The sequence below is a fragment of the Chiloscyllium plagiosum genome, unplaced genomic scaffold (assembly GCF_037043375.1).
Source record: "Chiloscyllium plagiosum isolate Xiang-an unplaced genomic scaffold, Cpla_swu_hap1 HiC_scaffold_10, whole genome shotgun sequence".
Lineage (NCBI taxonomy): Eukaryota > Metazoa > Chordata > Chondrichthyes > Orectolobiformes > Hemiscylliidae > Chiloscyllium > Chiloscyllium plagiosum.
In genome coordinates, this window is record NW_028270148.1 from 91,072,928 (window position 1) to 91,097,057 (window position 24,130).

Genomic DNA, 24,130 nt, shown 5'->3' on the forward strand with positions numbered 1-24,130 from the left:
AGATAAATAGGTAATGTGGCTGGTCATGGTGTGATAAGTTTCATAAAATAAATAACAAGTTAAAAAGGTGGTGTGCAGTGATTCCATACATGAAATGCTCAGCTCAGTTGATAAGTAATGCAACTCCTAATATTAGCATTATGGTTTTAAGTCCCACATTGCATAACTGATTATTTTAAGATATTTTGTTCAAAATGTTAATATTGACTTTTATTAATTCAATAAAAGATTGAAGATTGAAAGTCTGGGACAGAGCTGAGATCCAGCAGTTATTTGTTATTGATTTTTAAATAATTTTCTTACTTCATTACTTACTGCATTCTTATATTTCCAGATGGTGCAAAAATCAATAAATGCCACTTTGTTTTTTTAATATTGCAGTTTACCAATGTGACTAGTTCATCTTGAGCATTCTTCCTTTTTATGAATGTGATTACATGTTAACAAATCAAGAAGATTAATTAGCTTGATCTTCCCCATTTTATCATGGTGTATAAACTTAATGTCATTTCTCCATTTCCTATTTCTTTCATTCCATATTTGCTTTGCCTGTTAACCTGGGCAAAAGTAGCTCATCAGTACCTGTTGTCTTTTTCGATTCCGACCATCAAGCCATTGCCTGGATTTTTCATTTTCATCTCGATATAAATCAAAGTATGGGTTTTCAAACAAGTCTTCACAGCTGCATCTGTCATCTGGATCCATTTTCAAACAACTCTGAATTAAAATGGACTCAAAGAATCATTTGTTATCAGAATAAATAATTTTCCGTAAAAAAGCCTTTAAAGAAGCAAAATATTAATAAGTACTATATATTCTACTGAAGGTAGCAGATATTTCTCACCTTCATGAAAGTCAAAGCATGAGGGTTTAGGTTTGGAAACTTATCTTCTAGGGGTTCCTAAAAACAGATTTTTTGTAACTTGTACAAGTTAATCAGTAATAAGAAAAACAACATTTTCAGTAAATTCTTAATATTTATATAAAATGTACTTTAAAGTATCCATTAATGATTACAGAAAAAAAATTGGCAAAAGTCTGTTGCAATTTCCATAAACTCAATGTCAAATTCTAAATCACCTCAAGTGCAATTCCTCAAATAAAAGCTAATGGTCTTCCCCTTCTTTCTCGAGAATGTGACGTAGTTCCAAATAAATTGAAACTAATTGTATCAGCTTAGAGATGCCAACCTCCCAGCACTATGCAGCACATTTCCAATAAAGAGAGTGTATTAATGAATAAACTATCAGGGTCTGTCCAAAATCATTTTTTAAATATGTTTAAAAACATGGATAAATATAATTCACTCTTAGATAGCTAAAGGGTAATTGCTAGCACATGAGTAAGTCAAGAGATGAACTTGCTTGACTTTCCTCTTTTCATTATATTATTTTTATTTTATTTATTTCTCCATTTTCTATTTCTTCCTGCAGTCACACCTGATTGAGGTATATGGTCCAGAAGGTCTCAGATTTAATTTTCTGTTTTGAGTTAGATGAGCTGGAGCTCTGCGAATAGACTCACCAGGCCAGGATTGTAAAGGAAGAAAATTAATTCCCCTTGTTGACCACAGTCAAACAACCTCTGATGCAAAATGGAAACTGAGATAGCTTTCAAATTTGATTGTGTTCTTAAGTTCACATGACCAAACAGATGCTGGCACTCGTGATAGACCTACAAATAGATGTCAGCTGTAGCCCAGTTAGCAGCACTCTTGCTTCTTAGTGACAAAACTGTGAGTTCAAATTCTTAGCGCTAAAGTTAGGCTTCTACTCAAGTTTGTATCAAAGGAATTTTTCATTGTCAAAGATGCAGTCTTTTGGATGGGACTTTATAGGAAGTAAGGACCTTTAGTAAATATTTTCTAAGGATAGAATAAACTTGCTCCTTGGATGCTGCCTGACCGGCTATGCTTTTCCAGCACCACACTCTTCGACTCTGATCCCCAGCATCTGCAGTGTTCACTTTCTCCCTTGTTCCACCAGTGGAAGCTGTCAAAAGTCTAAGCTCTGGACCGTAACCCGCACCCAAAAAAAATCTGTGCCTTTTTCTATTTCTTTATTCCCCTTTAAGACACTTCTTCAAAATGGCCAAGCATTTGGTAATTCAACTCTATGTCTTATATGTGTTTTAGTGTTAAATTTTGATTGATAATGCTTTTGAAATTGCACCATAAAAATCATCAAATAAATCAAGTTGTTGTCAGGACTATGAATGTACTGACAAATGATTACAGTACAGTTACAGCACAAATCATATTAAGTAGATTAAGCTAGTAGATTAACCACACATAGAAACATATGTGTCTTCTTGTAATCATTTTGATCAGCCCTTAAAGAACCCATTAAATACTTTCAGCCTAACAATGCAGGTGACCATCCTGACACCTTGGGTACTTGTCCTTTATTAAGTGATTTGAAAGGTTTGAATAAAAGATTTATGTATATAAACTGAAATAGGTTTCAAAACTGGATTTTAAAAATCACCAAGACATAGCTGGCTGGTGGTCAGAAAGGCTCTCAGTGTCAGATCCTCCTTACATGTGATTGTAGTGGAGATAGACCACTATCCACCTCCTTGTGGGATGTGCCTTTGTGAAAAAAGTCTTGAGAGAGATACAAGGATTTTTGAAAAGGTTCATCCTGAGCAACTCTGTGACATATGACTCTATGTTATATGAACTATATTGTATGAGGCAGATATCAACAGCACCTGAGGACCATAAATTTGGTGAAACACACCTTCGGTTTGCCTAAAACATATTGTTCTTCCAGTGCAATCAATTGCTTTCAAGTGAGTGTTGCAGACTGTCAGATTTCCAGGTCCAGCACTAAAGCTTGCAGCAGCCATTGTAGTGGCATAATGGAGAAGGTCACTGCCTAGGACCAATATATATAGTATGCCATGGGGTTGGGAACTGTAATGCCTCTCAGGCTGGTACCTCACAAAGAATATATATTGTATATCGGAAACAATGAAAATGTTTGAGGCACCACATAGTGAAACATGCTATATAGAGAACTTTACATCTATTGTACTTTGAAATTTGCAATTTGAAAATTTTGCTCTCAAGCTGCATTCCTGATGTGAAATGTATTTACTAAATATGAAAACATGGGAGGAGCATAGTGCCAAAGGGAGGCAGAAACTGGGCTTATGGGAGCACTGCTCCCTCTTCATTGTGAGTAAAAACCTGGCCATCCCAGTTGTGAGGTAATCTGTGTTGTTGCACACAGTGAAGTCTATCCCATTCCCAGAACCTACACCTTTGCAGTCACCCAAGCTATCTTCCACTTGACCTGGAAGTCAAAGATGGGCCATGTTTGCACAGACACCATGCACAAAGCTCTAGATAAGGAGGGAGAAAAACACACAATGTAGTCCTCGTCCTGATAGCCACCTTTATGTGCGGCTGCATCAAGCTGTGCGTAGACTGTCTATATGTAAATGTCGAGTGTCACTACCTGTCCTCGGTGTTGCAAAATATGGGTATGGCCTTGGTGTTACAGAATGCTCCAAATAGTTGGACCGTTCCATATTACTTGTTCTTTGTGGAAACGTTTGTAAAGAAAACACCTTTGACCACAAGTACATCAGGAAAGAGGAATTTGTTAAGTGTGTACAAGAAAATGTTGTGATTCAGTATGTGAGTGTAACTACTAGAGAAGGTGCAAAACTTGACCTACTCTTGGGAAATGAGGCAGGGCAGGTGACTGAGGTGTCAGTGGGGGAGCACTTTGGGGCCAGCGACCATAATGGAGGCATTGAATATTTTTGAATATATTGAACAAGGCAAGGTAGGTAATTCACTAATAAGGAAGTCAAAGCTTACTGGGGTTAATCAGAAAAGCAGAGTTCAAGCAACAGTCAGATCAGACATGATCTTATTAAATAGTGGAGTAGGCTCAAAAGGCCAAACTCCATCTTCCTGCTCCTAACTCATACCTTTATATGCAAAAACAATTTCTAACAATCTAATGGAGGTGTCATTTCAAAGACACTTCATACTGAAAAAAATCTTCATCCATAAAAGTATTCACAAAATATAAATTCCCTCAAGTGGTCCATCTGTTATAAAATCAAAGATACATTCATCACCTGACAATATCAAAGAAAATTATTTCCTTCACAATTTATTAAAGCTGACTTTCAAAATGTAGACTAAGTAAGTAGTTCTGGGCCGTTTGAAATTCCAATTTCTGAGCATTCAAACAGCTCCAGCTATTAAAACAAATGATAGGGAATGTCAACAATGCAGTCAATTGAAACCAAAATATCAAATGGCCTTTTCATAACCCTTGGCTACTTTTTACTTTCTATTTCAAAGTAAATTACCTACCAAACAATAAATGTTTCTCAATATTCAATGGCAGGGCCATTTTTCTATCCAAGCTAAAATTTGGTGGACGTTTAAACATGTTGGGAGAGATTCACAGCATATTTTTATATGAATGTTTTGAATGTTTTATGCAAATATTGTCCATTGTAAAATATAATGCAAGTTAACTCTTATACAATGGTAATCAATCGAAATGCAAATTTACCTTTGAAAGACAAAGCTTTATAAGCAGTTATTGCAGGGAAAACATATCATACAGCACCTCACTATTGATAGCAATTAAAAATTATTTCAGGGACTCGGCAAGATGGCGGCGATTCTGTAGAACTGCTGTGGACAGCTCTGCCTAACAGCCAAAACATACTGTTGTTTTATTGCCATCTCTGGCCAACTTATGCGGTGGAATTATTAGTTTAAAACCTTACAGATCACATATTTGTTAATATTTGGAAGTGGGGAAGGATGCCAAAGGGAAAAGGAGCAAGCAAACAGCAGCTGGGAGGACACTCCCCTGCAGTACCTACTATACCAGAGACTACAGCAGCAGCAGCCTCTCCTAAACCCCCTAGGGACTTGACAGACTCACAGGAATTGGCTGTGGCGATGGAGAGACTTACCTTGAAAGTTGTGGCTGCGATTGAGGAGATCCTTGGGGAGATTCATGCCCAGGTCCAACCTATTGCATCCATGCTGCAGAAGCATGAGCAGGAGACCAGGGCCTCGGGGATCGGCTGGAGGAGGTGGAGGGTTGAACTAAGGCCTCGGAAGCTGCGATGGAATCCTCATCCAGTCGGATCCAGGTGCTGGAGCGAGAGGTGCAGGCCTTGCAAAACCATATCGACCACCTCGAAAATCGAGGTCGGAGGATAAATCTCCGAATTGTCAGGCTCTCAGAAGGTGAGGAAGGTGAGCAGCCAGTCAGCTTCTTTGAAAATTGGCTGACGAAGTTCTTTAGCCTTCACATTGAGTCCAGCAGGCTACAGATTGAAAGGGCTTATTGGGTTACAGTGCACAGGTCAGGGCCAGTGCAGTGCCCCCACCCAGTCCTAGTGCACTTCCACTCATATAAGGACAAGCAAAAAGTCATAGAAGCTTCCAGATCCCTGGGAAAAGATCCACAGGCACTGCTGTACAAGGGGTCAAAAATCATGCTTTTCCAGGATTTCTCTGCAGCTGTAATTCGAAAGAGGAAGTCCTTCGATAAGTTAAAAAGAGGCTGGGGAACCTGGGTATCCAGTACTCCATGAGATACCCTGCAGTACTTCGTTTCAGCCACAAGGACTCAGTTTATACAATTGACTCGGCGGATAAAGCTAAAAACTTTGTGGACACTTTAAAATAGACGGATTGGCCTGAAGAATACTGTTCATGTTTGTTCTCTTTTCTATCTTTCCCCATGTTTTCTTATCCTTTCTTTCTCCCTAATAATTTACTTTTTGGAAAGGGGGGGGGGGGGGTGGGGAAAGACCTTGGAATAAATTGGTCGTTTTTTTTTTAATAATTGGATTTTCTGATGGGCAATTTTGTGAATGTTCTTTGTTGTCTCTCCCCCTTTTTTTTTGTTCTGTTTCTCTTTTAGTCACAAGTCAGGGTGACATGAAGCCCAGGGATGGCTCTAGTGCTCATCCTGACTTGGTCTTTTTTCTGTTGATTTAAGGAGCATCTCCTTGTTTTTTTTCTGGCCTAAGGCTGGGGCACAGTCCGGGTTTGAAGGAGCTGTGAAGGAGGGGATAGGTAGGGTGAGTGCCCCCGATGGGCAGGGGGAAGAGTCTTCCATTCAAGGTTTTATAGTTAGTTTTCTTTGTAGTTTTTTGGTAGTAATAGTTGTTTATAGTTATGATAGAGTAGTTTTTGTATATATAGTTTTTCGATTCTATGAGTCTTTATTTATTTATGCTTGACGCTTTGTAAGCAGGGTTCTCCCTTCGAGGGGTTCAAGGGTCTCTGAAAGGGGATTCAGCTAAGTGTCTTATTAAATGGTGCACCTGGTACATTAAGAGAAGTCATTCGCCTGTTAAAAGGAAAAAAGTGCTTTCTAGTCTTATGAGGGATATTTGGAGATGTCGTCACCATACTGGCAAGGACTTCACCTTTTTTTAAACCCACATAAATTTCACATGAGGATTGACCTCTTTCTGGCTCCCTTGGCCCTTCTGAATTTGATTATGGGTTGTAAAATTGGGAATATATTTATCTCTGATCACACGGCAGTATATTTGGAGGTTAAGGCCAAGAGTGAAGGGCTAGGTTTGTGGCACTGGCGTTTGGACCCTTTTCTCCTTAAGGATTCCAAATTTGTGGAATACGTTTTGAAAGAGTTTCAGGAATTCTTGACTATCAACTCAGGCACAGCTAGTAGTTCATCTCTTCTGTGGGAGACTGCTAAGGCCTATGCTAGGGGATTTGCTATTTCCTATTAGGCTAGCCGGAAACGACAGAAGGAGGAACAGCAGCATCTACTTGAGACGCGGTTGAATGCCGCCAAGGCGGCACATTTTGTGCGGCCTTCAGTGACTAAGCTACAGCAGATCACGACCTCCGGGCTGCCTTGAATTCAATACTGACACAAAACGCAAAGAAAGAACTTGCTTTTGCTCGACAAAGGCTGTTTGAATATGGGGATAGGCCAGGGAAGTATTTAGCATACGTGACTAGGAAAAAGCGTGCTCCCCAATCCATTACTCCAATCAGTGACAGCACCGGGGTCCTTACATACGATGCCAAAAAGATTAATGAGGCTTTTCGGAGCTTTTATTCTGAATTGTATTGGTCTGAAGGTAGGAAAGACAGGAGGGCTAAAATAGAGACCTTTTTTAAGAACCTGGACCTCCCAGGGGTAACCCTGGAACAGGCCTCTCTCCTTAATACCCCCTTGACAGTTCAGGAAATACAGGAGGCAGCTAGGCAACTTCAGAGTGGAAAAGCGCCTGGCCCTGATGACCTCCCGGGTGAGTTTTATAAGGAGTTTATAGGAATTCTGTCAGGGCTGATGTTGGAGATGTACAATCACTCCTATATGCATGAATGCCTACCACCATCTTTGAGAGAAGCTAATATTTCCTTAATTCTTAAGAAGGGGAAGGTTCCTGATGATTGTGCCTCATACAGGCCCATTTCACTATTAAATTCAGATTTCAAGATTCTGTCTAAGATCCTGGCACTGAGATTGGAAAGGGTGTTGCCCCATATTATTAAAGAGGACCAGTCAGGCCTTATAAGGGGCTGTAGGTCCTCTAATAGTATCAGAAGGTTGCTGAATGTGGTCCAAGTTTGTCAGCAACAATCGATTCAGGGGTTGGTAATTTCCTTACATGCAGAGAAAGCATTTTACCGGGTGGAATGGCCGTATCTTTTTTATGTCTTCGGACAGTTTGGGTTGGGTGGAGGTTTCTTATCACCACCCTCTGGCCGCGGTCGTCATCAACAGGGTGAAGTCTGGGAATTTTAGGATTGGTAGGGGTAGTCGGCAAGGCTGCCCCCTCTCACCATTGTGGTTTATGTTGGTGATAGAGCCGCTGGCAGAGGCCATTCGTCAGAACATCCACATAACCGCTCCGGAAGTGGAATCAAGGGCACACAAGATTACACTGTAAGCAGATGATGTCCTGTTTTTATTGAACTCGATGACCTCCATACCCCATTTGATACAATGTATCAATTCAGTTGGGGCTATTTCAGGATATAAGATTAACTTTGCAAAGTCGGAGGCTATGCCTTTGGGGAACCTTAAGGATGTGCCAGAAGATGAAGGTGGCCCTAAGTTCCTCTTTAAGTGGTCACGGGCAGGGTTTCGGTACCTATGCATTTTTATTACCCCCAAGTTTGATCTGTTATCTCGGACGAACTTTGCTCACTTGCTTGACAATATTAGACAAGATCTCCAGAGATGAGAGGCTCTTTCAATTTCATGGCTGGGCCGAATATCTCTCATTAAGATGAATGTTCTTCCTCGTTTGCTTTATCCCATGCGTATGTTCCCTATAATGTTTCCCAGGTCAACGCTGCAGAAGCTTCTGGGGTGGTTTGGTTCCTTTGTCTGGAATCGTGGGCGGCCCCTCATCAAACTTACTAAATTGCAGTTGCCTCAAGGAGGGGGAGGAGTTGATTTCCCAGACATCAGAAGTTATCAATTGAGTTCCCTGTTGCCCTTTGTCTGCGATTGGGTAGGTAACAATCCAAACTCAATATGGCTGGATATTGAGGCCTCCCAAGCAAAGTGCCCTCTTATTAACCTATTGTTCACGGATAAGATGAGGACAGTTATGGACCACTGCCGGAACCCCATTGTCATGAGTACAGTTAAGGCATGGAGGGCGATGCGTCACAGAGAGGGTTGTTTATCCAAGACTTCGCCACTTACACCTATAGTTGGCATGTCAGGGTTCAGACCAGGGATGATGGACTCAGGGTTCAAACTATGGGCAGCGAGAGGAGTTTCTAGTTTGGGAGACTTGTTTGAGGGGGAGGTTATGATGTCTTTAGAGCAACTGAGCCGCAAATACGGGTTACCCAGCAGAGACCTTTTCCATTTTCTTCAGGTTAGGGATTTCATCCAGAAGAAGACTATGCTTCTCACTAAGCCCTATAAGCCCGATACAGAGAGGTGGTTGCTACGTTCCACAAGCACCTTTCGGTTAGTGCCCTCTATCGCCTGCTGGGTGGCAGGGCCTGGCAGGATATTAACTGGTTATGTGAGGTCTGGGAGCAAGAGCTAGGAGTGGAGATCTCTTCTGAAACATGGGAGAACATATGGGAGAATACTCTAAAGATCTCAATCTGTAATAGGACACGCGCTATGCAGTTAAAAGTTCTGCACAGGGCTCATCTGGCACCAGACCGTCTGGCGAAGTTTAAAAAAGGGGCATCTTCAGTGTGCCCCAAATGTAAAATAAGTGTAGGTACTCTTACCCATTGCTTCTGGACATGCCACAGGCTCCGTTTTTATTGAAGCACTGTGGGGGGAGAGATAGGGAGCGTATTGAGGATTGAAGTCAAAGTAGGCCCTTTATCTCTCCTCTTACCAAATTTACCATCTTTAGACGGGCATGGGAAGAAACTATTTAATATTCTTGCACACTGTGCACGGAAGAATATTCTGATGAATTGGATGTCTGAGAACCTGCCGGGCTGGCTGGGATGGCAGAAATTAATTATGGAGCACATTCCCTTCGACCTTTTCACAAACATGGTGCACCACACAACAGACCATTTTTATAAGACATGGCAGCCCTACTTGAGTTATTTGGATATAGCTTTGTCAGTTATCCTAACGAGGGCGTTTGTCTAACCAGGTTGGTTAGATTTGACAAGCCCTGGGCCCTAGAGAGGGGGTCTCCTGAGTTAATAGGGGTATATATACATTGCTCCTGTTCCTTTGTTTGGGAGCTTTGCGCCAAGCATAGCTGTTCTGTATTTTGTGGGGTTTTTTTGGTTTTGGTACTTTTCTTTTTTTTTTGGTGTTGCTTTGCACAATGTTAGGGTTTGTTTGTATTATAGGGTAAGTTAGTAGTTGGTAGACAGTATTTGGATTGTAATTTATGGGTTTTTTTGTTTTTATTATACTGATATTTGTTATTGATTGTATTTTTCAATAATTTTATCTGTTTGTAAAGTTAAAAAAATTTGCAAATAAATATATTTACAAAACCAAATTATTTCAAAGCTTGTCAATGAAAGAATTCTCGGAGCAAGTGATTTTGTTTTGGTTCCTCACCTATGACTGAGATTCCCAGCTCTTCTGAACCATATCTCTTGCGAAAACAGGCAGACTCTATTGAAGTAGTGGAACACCTAAAATGGCCATTTGGTTATGAAGTAGACTCACCATCCACCCCTTTATCCTGGGACCATAACAATCCCATAAAGCTAGAATGGGGCAGGAATCCTTAGGATCAGACTGTCTACCTCATTTGGGAAGATTACCCTTGAGTATAGAGTTGGCCGTATCTATAGAATCTGGTCTTTTGAATGAATTACTACTACTACATGGATAGGAAAATGAAATGGAGAGCACTGAAGTAACTGCAAGAGTAATTCATATCTTAACTGCCTTTTTCCAACTGTTGCCTCTCTCTTACATTCAATCCTGTCCTCTGCCCCTCCTAAACATATCATGCAGCATTGAAGAATTCTTCTCATTGAGAAAAAAAGACCCAAGGAGACAGAGAAAAAGAAAGAGAGATGCTGCCTGACCTATTGAGTTTTTCCTAGATTTTCTGTAATTAGGAGATCTCATAGTGGTGGTAAACTTGGGAGAGAGAGGTTAGCAGCACGCCTATCCTTTAGATTAGATTCCCTACAGTGTGGAAACAGGCCCTTCGGCCCAACTAGTCCACACCGACCCTCCGAAGAGTAACCCACCCAGACCCATTTCCCTCTGACTAATGCACCTAATACTATGGGCAATTTAGCACAGCCAATCCACCTGACCTGTACATCTTTGGACTGCGGGAGGAAACCGGAGCACCTGGAGGAAACCCACACAGACACAGGGAGAATGTGCAAACTCCACTCAGATGGCCGCCCAAGGCTGGAATCGAACCTGGGACCCTGGTGCTGTGAGGCAGCAGTGCTAACCACTGAGCCACCGTGAATATTTTCAGTACACTAAGATAAAGTTAAAAAGTTAAAAAGAACTTGGCTTTTAAAGTGATTATATTTGTATGGAATACTGTGATTTGCAAGCTCATGTGTACTGTCAAAAGATGTATTATTATATCTTTAGTACTGCACAACTTACCATATCCTCAGGATCTGGCTCTGGTAAATTAACACCCTGAAAAAATTGGTTATTCCTGAATATATGCTCATGTCTTGGGATGAGTTTACCTGAAAGAAAGTATGTGATAATTGTTACATAGGCATCACAGTCATATCAACAAACATAAATGATTATATGATGACAAATAGTTTACCCAGAGTCCTTATTATCAAGTAGATTTGGTCCACATCTGATTTCCCATGCCATAATGCTTGTCCAGACACCAGCTCTGCAAAGACAGTACCTACAGCCCAGATGTCTACTGCAGCCTCATATTGTGTATCTCCCACAAGGAGCTCTGGGGCTCGGTACCAACGGGTTGCTACATAGTCAGTGTAATCATCTCCAGGACCTGCTGTTCAGGAAAAAAAAATTGATATAATTTCACATGAAATGAAGCCTGAAGATGGAGTCTGAAAATTCACTTGTTGTAGCAGGTAGGTTTATAAGACCATAAGACATAGGAGCAGAAATTAGGTCACAGTCAATTGAATCTGCTCCGCCATTCAATCATGGTTGATAAGTTTCTCAACCCCATTCTCCCGCTTTCTCCCCGTAACCCTTAATCTCTTTAATACTCAAGAACCTATCTATCTCAGTCTTAAATATACTCAAAGACCTGATAGCCTTCTGTGGCAATGAATTCCATAGATTCACTACTCTATGGCTGAAGAAGTTTCTCCTTATCTCTGTTCTTAAAAGGTCTTCCTTTTACTCTAAAGCTGTGCCCTCGGGTCCTAGTCTCTCCTACCAATGGAACCATCCTCCCAATGTTCACTCTGTCCTGGCCATTCAGTATTTTGTATGTTTCACTTAAATTCCCCCTCATCCTTCTAAACTCCATCGAATATTGACCCAGAGCCCTCAAATGTTCCTCATATGTTAAGCTTTTCATTCCTGGGATCATTGTCGTCTACCTCCTCTGAACACGCTCCAAGGCAAATACATCCTTCCTAAGATATGGGGCCCAAAACTATGCACAATACTCCAAATGTGGTCTGAACAGATTGATATTGAGCCTCAAAAGTACATACCTGCTTTTAGATTCAAATCCTCTCAAAGTAAATGCCATCATTGCATTTGCCTTCTTAACTACTGACTCAACCTGCAAGTTTACTTTGAGAGAATTCTGGATTTGAACTCCCAAGTTTCTTTGCACTTCAGACTTCTGAATTTTCTCCCCGTTTTGAATAGTCCATGCCTCTATTCTTCCTATCAAAGTGCATGGCCTCACACTTTCCCACATTGTACTCTTTCTGCCACTTCTTTGCCCACTCTCCTAACCTGTCCAAATCCTTCTGCAACCTCCCACCTCCTCAATGCTACCTGTCCCTCCACCTATCTTTGTATTGTCTGCAAATATAGCCAGAACGCCCTCAGTTCTTTCATCAAGACCATTAAAGTACAAAGTGAAAAGCTGTGACCCCAACACTGAGCCTTGAGGAACACCACTTGTCACCGGCTGCCACCCTGAGAAAGACATTTTATCTCCACTCTCTGCTTTCTAATAGATAGCCAAGCTTCTATCCATTAACAATTTGTTATAAAATCACATAAACCCAAACTAAATCATATATATGAACATACTTTAAATAACTTTATCACAAAGTCGTATTATAAATCAAAAACAATTCCAATACAAGTAAATAATTTCAAGAAATAACCATTGCATTTATTTATTGTAGGTATCTTGCCATTACATTTTCACTTTCAAATCCAAAGAGAGGTTTTTATAAAAGTCATGGTAACTCCAATTTTCCCTGACTTCTCATTTCTTTTTAGTTTTCTGCTCATTGAAAATAAGGATTATAAGGATAACCTGGCTCCTAATACTATTCAGAAACTGAATGCATAGAATCTCCAACAATGAACTAAAATTTATTTGATTGCTTTTCAATGTGTGATGATATGTGCCTTTAAGATTTTATTTGGTTGCTTTCCAATATGTAATGATATGTGCCTTTAAGAGATTTTTTTGTCCTGTTTCTCTTGAAGAGGGGCATTGGCACAATGTCTGCTTTGAAACAATGGATAAACAACTTTGAGCTCCCTCAGTAGATTTTTTATTGAACAAAAGAAGTATGAATGGGTAGAGTCAGACTCACACAATCCCTGGGTTTTAGTTTTTCTTTCAGTTGGGGTTTATAGAGTTGAAGCTGATAGATACAGCTCTCTCTCTACTGCAGCCAAAAACATGAGTTTGCTGTCTCTTTCAGTATTCCATTCTCCAGGACTGGAGACAACACATGAGAATATGTTTTACTGAATTTGCTTTTGCCAAGAGTGTGTTTATGAGATGCTGCAATATTGGAACAGTTCATGATTAGTAGTATATATAGTATTTTGTTAAATATTTTGATGGAATTAAATTTATGTTTTTTGTTTATATTTTAACAAGATATAAGTCAAGGTCTAGGCTAGCTCCTTGATATATTTTGAGGGGTTTTGGTCTGGTCCATAATAAATTATATTTGCTCAAGTCTATATCTAGGAATTGAGTAAGAACACCATAGAGCTGGGCTGGAAAGTTGTCCAATGGCCAAGTTCGAGCTTTATCCCACTATAAGTGACACTTTCAGGTCTGAGGGGGAATCATGTTTTATATTTAGTTTTGGTCATGATCAAGTAAACAAAGTATATTAATCAATTAATCCAACATAATAATTATCTCCTTAATTGTAATCAATATAGGGCACTTGATTGGCTCTATAGTTTATTCCTTACTATTGAGACCCACTGCTTTAAATGTAAAGGTAACGTTTCCATAGTCCTATTGGACCATACAGCTGCTCCTTCATTAGAGAGAGATGACTGTTGGTGGTTTAACATGAGGGTCACCACACTCATGTGAGGTGAGAGGTTGAGAAAGCGACTCCTTCATGGTAGCTTTGGCAGTGTGGAAACTGAGCCCCTGCTTTTGGTATCACCGTGTATGGTAAAACCAGCTGTCCAGCCAACTGAACCTTCTTCCTCTGCTGTACTTTATGGCTTAATTACAGAGTAAATGCTGCAGGCCTGCCAAGGTTGAATTAACATACCTACTCCCCTTTGATATTGAGACATGGCCATTTTGTTGATGCGTATGCAGTGTGTTTGCCAAAGTAGGTTTCTGGCACTGTTGCAGGTGTGACTTTGAGATAAAACAGTGCCACACAACAAACAGACCACTCCTTCACCTGATGATTGCTGACAACCATGACAAGCTCCCTGACCTTTTGTCTGCACTGAAGAGTAAGGCAAGAAAGGAATATTGTGAGCTTTAAGATCTGATTGAAGGGGCAACATGCAAAATGGCAAGGCAAGGCAGAGGTGCTGTAAGCATCCAGATGTGCACTAAGTGAGTAGAGGAATGAGTGAGTAGCTCTGAGACACTCCCTGGTCCTGTCCATGAGCTGGGTGCATGTCCCTGCACATAAAGTGCCTCTACGACAGCATTGCAATGAATGCAAAGAGTACTCCAAAAAGCAACATTAAAGTTCAGAAGTGTATTATAATTGGATCAGTGATGTACCATGATGACGCGATGAGCTTAGTACATGCCGGATGCCAACATCCATGGACCTTAACATTAATTGTATAAGTAGTGCCCTGATTTGCCTTTCCAAAATGAAACACCACACGTTTATCTAAATTAAATTGTATCAGCCACTCCTTGGACCACTGGCTGATCTGATCAAGAGCCGTTTTAACCTCAAAGAAGTTAAAAAATAGGTCCTCTAAGGGTAGTAATATCTGGATTACGCTGGTGCCATTTGCTTATCCAAGTAGGAATGGGAGGACAGAGCAGATGAATGTGAGATTGAGGAGCTGGTGCAGGGGAGAAGGATTCACGTTTTTGAGTCATTGGAATCTCTTCTGCGGTAGAAGTGATCTGTATAAGGACAGATTGCACCTGAATTGGAAGGGGACTAATATACTGACAGGGAGATTTGCTAGTGCTACTCCAGAGGCTTTCAACCAGTAAGACGGAGGGACACAAAGATAGTAAGAAAAAAGATAAGTCTGGTTCAGTAGAAAAAAGGAGCAAGTCAAATAGTCAAGGCAGGCAGGAGCAAGGCAGAGAACAAGGTGGGACTGATTAGTTAAACTGCATTTATTTCAATGCAAGAAGCTTGACAGATAAGGCTTATGAACTCAGGACATGGATGGGATCATGGGTCTAGGATATCATAGCTATTACAGAAAAGTGGCTCAGGGATGGATAGGACTGGCAACTTAATGTTCCAGAGCACAGATGCAATAGGAAGGTTAGAAAGGGGGGCAAGAGTGGAGGGGGAGTGGTGTTTTTGGTTAGGGAAAACATTATGGCTGTACTTAGAGAAGACATTCCAGGAAGTAAGTCCAGTGAAGTTATTTGGGTGAACTGAGAAATAAGAAAGGGATGATCACCTTATTTTATTTTGAGATGGCTGAAAAGTTGTTCCCCTTTCATTTGGGTGTTACTTATGCAGGTCCAATAGTGAAAGTTATACAACAACAAACATCTTAACAATACAAGTAAAGATATATTTACAAAAGTGAAAGGTATGCCATCTTTTTTCCCTCATACATTTTGTTTTGCTTCTTTTCCAACTCCAAGAGATTGGATAGTCACAACCTCTTCAGCTGAGGTGGAGGTAGCCTGCTCTGTGGTTGGGCTTGTTAGATTGGAAGACTTGGACAGTCATCCCCTGGTGCCTTTGGATCTAGAGAATTCAGGCCTACTGAAAGTCTCCTGCACAGATGCAGACTCACCCTCCTCAGCTTGAATTGCTGCAGACTTTGACGTCACAGCCAAGGAGAGGTAGACGAGCTCAGCACACCTGGAGAATCTTGAGAAGAAGCATCTGGGTCCAGCATATTGCTCTTCCTCCAACTGGCTAGATGATGGCACTACCTGGGAGGAAGATACACCTGGAGTGAGAAACAAGCTCCTTGACCCCTCTTGCTTTGTAGTCATGGTAGAGACCCAGCACAATACCAATAACATCAGTGGTGGACTCCTCCTTTCTTAGATTCAGCTTACCAAGCGCTTCTGATAAATTTGTTTGATGTTCCTGCGCCTGTCTGTGCATTGACAAAATCATCAATGGATGTGAACAAGGACCTGTTTTGTGCCTAGAGTTGAATAGATGGCCGATCTCCAGTAGTTTTCTGAGTGCCAGAGACCTGGAATGTTTCTTCTTTGACCAGCTGCAGAGACATATCAGTGGTGCCTGCACATCCAGGATCCTGCTTCACCAGAACACAGCACTAACCTGGGCTCCTGTGCTGGCCACCTGGAAAAAGGACTGCATCTTTCCACCAAGATATTTAGCTTCCTGTTCACAAAGTGGAGAGCAAACTTTCCTTCCCTCTGGATCACGTACTGAAAGTAGACGTTCAAGTACAACAGTGTTCCTGGCTTACAACATCTGAAGTGGTGCAACTAGCCTTTAAATACAGCATAAGCAGCACATATGCCTGAAGATCCTGGCAGTGGTGAGTATTTTCATTTTTCACAGGGAAGCACAATTCCCTGAGAACATCCAGAAGTGCTTGGTTTAATAATTAATGAGGCAAAGTGCAGGAGATTGCAAGAGGTAAGTCTTGGCAAACCAGTCACTGTGAATCTTACTCGACAAAATACTTTTAACAATAAGGGGAAATTTCACAGAATTCAAATTTACATTATACCAGGTTAGAGGGTATGTCAAGTGATTAAAAACTTAGAAAAAGGTTAGAAATAGGAATAACCCCTCAATATTTGTTTTTCTATATATAATACTTGTCAATATAAAAATGTCTTATTGATCAATGACATTCAAAGTAAAAAATGGTATACTTAGTATTCTCGCAAATCCAAAGTCACAGAGCTTAATGACTCCTTGTCTAGTAATTAGAATGTTTTCTGGCTTGACGTCTCTATGGATACACTGGAAAAGAAACACCAAATTAAACAGAAAAATCTGGTTAGTTTTCTTTCCACAAGACGTTAATTTAAGGATGTAAGTACACATTTCTTGCCTTGAATAGATCCTTCTTGAATATTAATATTATTTTAAAACTAGGCACAATTACAATCTTTAAATATGTTATTAATATTTAATCTACCACACATTGTATTTGTTGCATCATCTTTCACAGTTCTCAAAGTTTTCTCTTGTCAACTGCTAAGTTGAAAACTTTAATATTTTTGGAAAAAACAACATATCTCCTCATAAGATTTTATGTTGTCAAATCAATCTAATACTGAGATACGGTGGCATAGTGGTTAGCACTGCTGCCTCACAGCGCCAGAGACCCGGGTTCAATTCCCGCCTCAGGCGACTCTCTGTGTGGAGTTTGCACGTTCTCCCCGTGTCTGCGTGGGTTTCCTCCGGGTGCTCCGGTTTCCTCCCACATTCCAAAAATGTGCAGGTCAGGTGAATTGGCCATGCTAAATTGCCCATAGTGTTAGGTATATTAGTCAGAGGGGAAATGGGTCTGGGTGGGTTGCGCTTCGGTGGGTCGGTGTGGACTTGTTGGGCCGAAGGGCCTGTTTCCATACTGTAGGGAATCTAATCTAAAAACAATTTGATTGTCAGAATAATGGTACAAATTTAATAATGACTCACATTGCGCTTGTGACAAAAATTAATCGCTTGAAGCATCTGCCACATGATGTTTTTAACCATTGTTTCTGGTAACCTAAACCAGGAAGACATTAATCACCTTCAGAATAAGTGACAATATTTTCAAAATCTTAAACATTTTATATTGCAAAATAGATTTTTTTATTGTTTGTATATTGCAAGTATTCCAGATATTCTAATTTTTGGATTTTATTCTTCAATTCATTAGAAACCCAATTCATAAAACTGCTTTTAGTGCTTCCAATAGCAAATTCAAAGTCTAAAAAGGAATCTAAGTAATTTAAAATCACAACTTATATTTATATAGTACCTTTAACATAATAAAAGTGTTCAAGGTGCTTAGAGGAGAATCATAAAGTAAAATTTGATACTGAGCTGCAGGGAAAATATTTAGTCAGAAGACCAAAAGCTTCATCACAGTTTGATTTAAAGGAGAATAATTGGAGAGTAATTGTGATAGATGAGAGAATAAGTTGAGGTGAAGTTAATACTAAAGTGGAAGCAGGTAGTGTTTGTATATCATGGGTACGTGGTCAGAAGCTCATGAAAGGGTCAGTTATGATAATAAGAAAGTGAATAGTTTGGTCAGCCTAATCAGATGCCAGGGAGGGGTCAATAACAATAGGTGTCTGAGACCATAATGGTTTGGCAAAACACAATGGTTTAGTCTTCCCAATATTTAAATGGAGGAAATTTCTGTTCACCTAGTATTGGATATGGTTAAGTAGCCTGCTAATTTAAAGACAGTAGAGGAATCGAGAGGGTTGATGAAATGAAAGATAATGAAGTGGGTGTGGATAGGGAAATCATCGCCGATGATCATTTTGCTACAATTATATAGATAAGAATGGAACCAGATTCAGTTTAAAATAATTGAAAGTATAGATCAATTTCAAACTCTGGAAAAAAAGGTAACCACAAATGGGGATATCTTCAAAAGTGTCATAAATTTGGCAGAGAGATAAATGATAAGTGCGCACACAATGTCTAAGGTTCTGCATGGACTATGATTAGTTATGGATAGATGGAATGAGGTACCATATGGTTAAAATAGTATGATTAGATCAAGACAACTTTTCAAATGAATAAAAGAGTTTGATTTGTATTTATGATTTTGCAGACAAGTAATTTCTAAACTCACCACTCCATTAGAAAATGGATCAAGATGAGATTGGTCAGGGTTACAGCTGGAGAGGGTATGAAGTAAACATTGTAAGCTTCAAAAGGAGGGGAAGTCGCTGATTAAGCTTAAGCTTACTTACTTTATGCTCTGCCATTAACAATGTAAGATGTTACAAAGCACTGGTTACTGATAAAATTTGATGCCGAGCCATGTTAGGGGAGGTCAAGGAGGTAGGTTTTAAAAAGTCAAAGCAAATTATCATGGAAAATTGTGTATTGTGTTTTGCAGATTGCTCAGCAATGACAGCATTTACAAAAAACATCCACACTTTAGCAAAAGAAGTGAAGAGAAAAAAGGAGTTCTAATCCACCACTATGCAATTGAAGCGATATCCCTTCAAAACTAAATTAAGGCAGACCGAAGTCAAACCGTTTAACAGAGATCAAGAGTCCAGTCCAGAAGGATAGGTTAAATTGCCTCACTTTTTTTTGTGATTTCTAGCATTGACGACATGTCTCTAGAGTGACAGACATTCTTTGTTTTGAAGGTTGATCAGGTGGACCTGGATTTTCTCACTTTAGAATTCTCTCTTTTAAACTTTCTTGATTTTTCCCCACACACGGAGGGAAGTAGAGATGATTTTTTTTTTGTTTGCAGACTCTGGAAGATTTTTTTCCTCTACTGCTTTGGCACTTTCAAATGTATAACATTTTACAGTTCAACAAATTAGAGGGCTCTTGTCAGGAAACTTTCCTTAACTCAAAGACTGTAAGTGTAATTCAGTTTCAAATTCTTTCACTTTCAATTTCAAAAAGCAATGTTGTATTGCACAGCCTAAAAATCATACCCCACTCAATATTTTTACATTGCAAACAGTCCAATCTTTGTTTCAGTTCATAGTCTCAAAAAAAGAAAATAAGTGATCTTTTACAAACAATCCACACATCCCTAATTGCTCACTGCATTTGGATTCCAAACTAAAATACTTTAAATCCAAGAGATGAGATAGAGTCCTGTAATTTCTACTGGATGTTGAATATAACCACAAGGTCTTTAACTCAAGAACAAGTAGGAAGAAATTGGCTTCCAAATGGGGTCAAATTGCTGGGTGTTTTCACAGACCTACACTGTCAGTTGCTGAAATAGCTTGCAGTGAAAATTACAGGACTTTCTCTTTCAGTAAGAGACAAATCGCAAACCAAAACTAACTACAAGCTCTCATTCTCTCAGTGAAATAGTTTGAAACCTGATACAGGTCAAATATCTAGACTTCCATCCGTTTCCCATCTGAAACTGAAATCTGGTCTGAAGATTTTCCATCACTCTGCAATTAGCAGTAATTTCTTCTTGTCGACAGGGTATCACAGTGTTGAGAGGTTAACCCATTCTATTTTCTGAATTTGTACCCTTTACTCAAGGATGTTATTCCTTTTTTGTCCATTTTTTCAAATCCAAGATATTGCTGCAGAGCTGTGTTGTTTTGTCTTGTCTGTATATGATTGCACATGCTTTGGATTATGGGATTATAGTTTAATTTTAAATAAGAATTTAGTTGTTAACCACTTTTCCTTCTTGTTTATAATAAGTTATTTTTAATTCCTTCAAGAAGCTTAATGGACACCTATTTTACTTTGAATGGCAGTACAAAAGAGAGACAAAGTGAATATTTTGATAGTTCAATAAACCATTTACAATTTCAATATGGGCCATGGAATAGTGATTATCAGTGCACTCCTCCTGACTGAATCAAAAACAATTAAAATACATTTGCCACTTAGCTGTACATCCTGTTAACAATCAAGGAACTTGTACAATCTTTTTGTTGAAAATATATATTTTATTTAAGGACTACCTGAAAAAACTGGAAGGTATCAAGATGGTTGGAACTGTTCTGGATTAAATAGTTTGTTTTATGAAGGGTATGATTAGAACCCTTATGATTTCTAGGAAATTAGCACATTTAGGAATGAAACCATTTGGATCACCCAATAATGATAATAACGCACTGTCTCAGCAATAACCTGCTTAATAATGTTCAGTCTGAGATCTGCTCAGCTTCTGACCTCATTGCAGTTTTGGTTCAAACATGGACAAAATAGCTGAATTCCAAAAGGGACATGATAGTGACTGCCTTACCATCAGGACTGCATTTGACTGAGCATGGATTCAAGGAGCCTGAGCAAAACTGGAGTCAATGGAAATCAGGAGGAAAATGATTCTCTGGTTGGAGTCATACCTGGCACACGAGAAGTTGGTTGTGTTTGTTGGAAGTCGGTCATATCAGCTCCAGAATACCTTAACAAGAGTTCCTCAGGGTAATGTCCTAGGCTCAACCATCCTCAACTGCTTCATCAATGACCTTTCCTCCATCATAAAGTCTGAGATGGGGATGCTTTCTGATGATTGCAAATTTTCAGTACCATTCGTGACTTCTCAGATACTGAAACAGTCCATGCACAAATGCAGCAAGACCTGGACAACATTCAAGTTTGGACTGACAAATGGAAAGTAAGATTGGTGCCTCACAACTGCCAGGCAATGGCCATCCCTAACAAGAGAGAATCTAACCATCACCTCTTGACATTCAATGGCATTACCGTCACTGAATTCTCTATTAACAAAATCCTGAGGGTTATCATTGACCAGAAATTGAAGTGGCACATAAATATTCAGGCTGCAAGAGGAAATCAGAGGCTAGGAATCCTTCAGCGAGTTACACACCTCCTAACTCCCCAAAGTCTACCCACATCTACAAGGCACAAGTCATGAATGTGATGGAATACTCTCTACTTACCTGAATGAGTGCAACTTAACAACAGCCAAGAAGCTTGACACTATTAAGGAAAAATCAGCCCATTTATTTGGCATCATATACAAAACATATTCACTCCCGCCCTCCACCAAAGCTCCACAATGTCCATCTGCAAGGACAAGGTCAGCAGACACATGGAGATACTACCATCTGTAAATTCACCTCAAAGCCCCTCACCACCCTGACTTGGGAACATAGGAACATGAGGAGGTTATTCAGCACCTTGAACTTGTTCTGCCATTCAACTATATCATGATTGATCACATCCATATACCTGCAAAGCAACTAGGGATGAGCAATACGTATTGGCCCAGTCAGCAATGCCTTGGTCCATGTGTGACATCAATTCAACATGAAATCAGGTATACTGTGAGCATTCATCAAATGCTATCCTTTCTTTCTGAGAGCATTGGCCAATAAGGATGCTTATATTTTTTCCTATTTAAAATATTATTTCTGTAGGGCCATCACTGACTTTTGCATTTCTTGAGTGTGTCTGTGATGAAAAAGGGATATAGGCCTAAATCCATTTTATATCTTAGATGGTAACCAGTTTTGCCAGTTGTTTATAGGGATGAATTTTTTTTTCATAATAAGTGGATTACTCAAATTCATTGGAGAAGCTTGGTGAAAGTCTGTTTTATTCTTGTTGGCAGTATCAGATGGAAACAATTGGCTTTTTGGGGACTTAAACAAAACAAGTAAGCTAATGTGATTTGTAAAGTAGTGGGGTTTCATTACTAATGCATTTTTTCTACCACTGTCACAACAATAATACGGGGCTGAATTTAATCAAAAAAACAGCTAATATCAATTTTGGGAAGTTTCATGCAGAATATTTCTCCATGGGCTCGAGTGACTTATCTCACACAATTATCAGCTGCTCATCTCATGCCTGTATGGGACCCTGCTCATGCTGTTATGCTCTCAGCAATGGCGGAAGTAGTTACCACTGCTGGCATCTCCCAGCAATCCCAATATCAGTGCCATATTTAAAACCAAGCCAGGTCAAGTGCTGCCAGCCAGGAACAGCCCTTCATACTGGGCATAGTGAGAAGAGAGAAAAAAAGAAAAGTTTCTAGATGCCACCCAAGTGGCATGAGTGGCACTTCATTGCAAATATAAACTCAGAATTGCAAAATGTATTGCTATTGTACATTATCACCTGTAAGATTGACAGTCATTGTAACTGCAGCCACAAGAACCAAGTTGCACAGACTATACATTCTCAGAGCCATGCCATCTTAGAACCCTGTCTAAGTAAGTACTTCTCTTTCCCTAACACCCAAATTACCAGAACGTCTTCTCATTGTTCAATATGGGAACAACAAATGCTGGAAAGCCTTCAAATGGTTAAAAAATATGAACTTTCGTTGAACAACAGCAAAAGCAAACAAAAAAAACCTACAAAAAGGGGCATTTGCTTCTGGAACAAATTTGCATTTTGAGCAGCAACAAACTTATAGAGTCATAGAGATGTACAGCATGGAAACAGACCCTTCAGTCCAACCCGTCCAGATATCCCAACCCAATCTAGTCCCACCTGCCAGCACCCGGCCCATATCCCTCCAAACCCTTCCTATTCATATACCCATCCAGATGACTTTTAAATGTTGTTATTGTACCAGCCTTCACCACTTCCTCCGGTAGTCCATTCCATCAGCCTCTGCATGAAAACGTTACCCCTTATATCTTCCCCTCTCACCCTAAACCTATGCCATCCAGTTCTGGATTCCCCCACCCCAGGAAAAAGACCTTGTCTATTTATCCTATCCATGCCCCTCATGATTTTATAAACCTTTATAAGGCCATTCCTCAGCCTCCGACACTCCAGGGAAAACAGCCCCAGCCTATCCAACCTCTCCCAATAGCTCAAATCCTCCAAGCTTGGCAACATCCTTATAAATCTTTTCCAAACCCTTTCAAGTTTTACAACATTTTTCCGATAGGCAGGAGAACCAGGATTGCACGCAATATTACAAAAGTGGCCTAACCAATGTCCTGTACAGCCGCAATATGACCTCCCAACTCCTGTACTCAATAGTCTGACCAATAAAGAAAAGCACACCAAACACCTTCTTCACTATCCTATCTACTTGCGACTCCACTTTCAAGGAGCTATGAACCTGTATTCCCAAGGTCTCTTTATCCCTGCACTCCCTAGGACCTTACCATTAAGTGTATACGTCCTGCTAAGATTTGCTTTCCCAAAATGCAGCACCTCGCATTTATCTAAATTAAACTCCATCTGCCAGTCCTCAGCCCATCGGCCCATCTGGTCAAGATCCTATGGTAATCCAAGGTAATCTTCTTCACTGTCCACTACACCTCCAATTTTGGTGTCATCTGCAAACTTACTAACTATACCTCTTAAGCTCACATCCAAATCATTTATATAAATGATGAAAAGTAGTGGACCCAGCACTGATCCTTGTGGCACTCCACTAGTCACAGGCCTCCAGTGTGAAAAATAACCCTCCACTACCACCCTCTGTCTTCTACC

The 24,130-nt window shown here is 40.0% G+C and overlaps 1 protein-coding gene across 3 annotated transcripts in view; it reads right to left on the reverse strand.

The window, feature by feature from the left end:
• The window catches only part of LOC122552994 (cyclin-dependent kinase-like 4), a 67,994-nt gene that overhangs the window by 8,404 nt on the left and 35,460 nt on the right, over nt 1-24,130 (reverse strand). For 2 of the 3 annotated variants that reach the window (XM_087991545.1, XM_087991547.1), the window contains 6 exons: nt 17,675-17,747; nt 16,903-16,993; nt 11,254-11,454; nt 11,079-11,167; nt 845-901; nt 583-695 (listed from right to left, as the gene is read on the reverse strand). In XM_087991545.1, coding sequence (XP_087847671.1) covers nt 583-695; nt 845-901; nt 11,079-11,167; nt 11,254-11,454; nt 16,903-16,993; nt 17,675-17,747 — 624 coding nt within the window. Of the gene's footprint in view, nt 1-582; nt 718-844; nt 902-11,078; nt 11,168-11,253; nt 11,455-16,902; nt 16,994-17,674; nt 17,748-24,130 lie in introns of all 3 variants that reach the window. The other variant, XM_087991546.1, reaches the window with a different exon arrangement.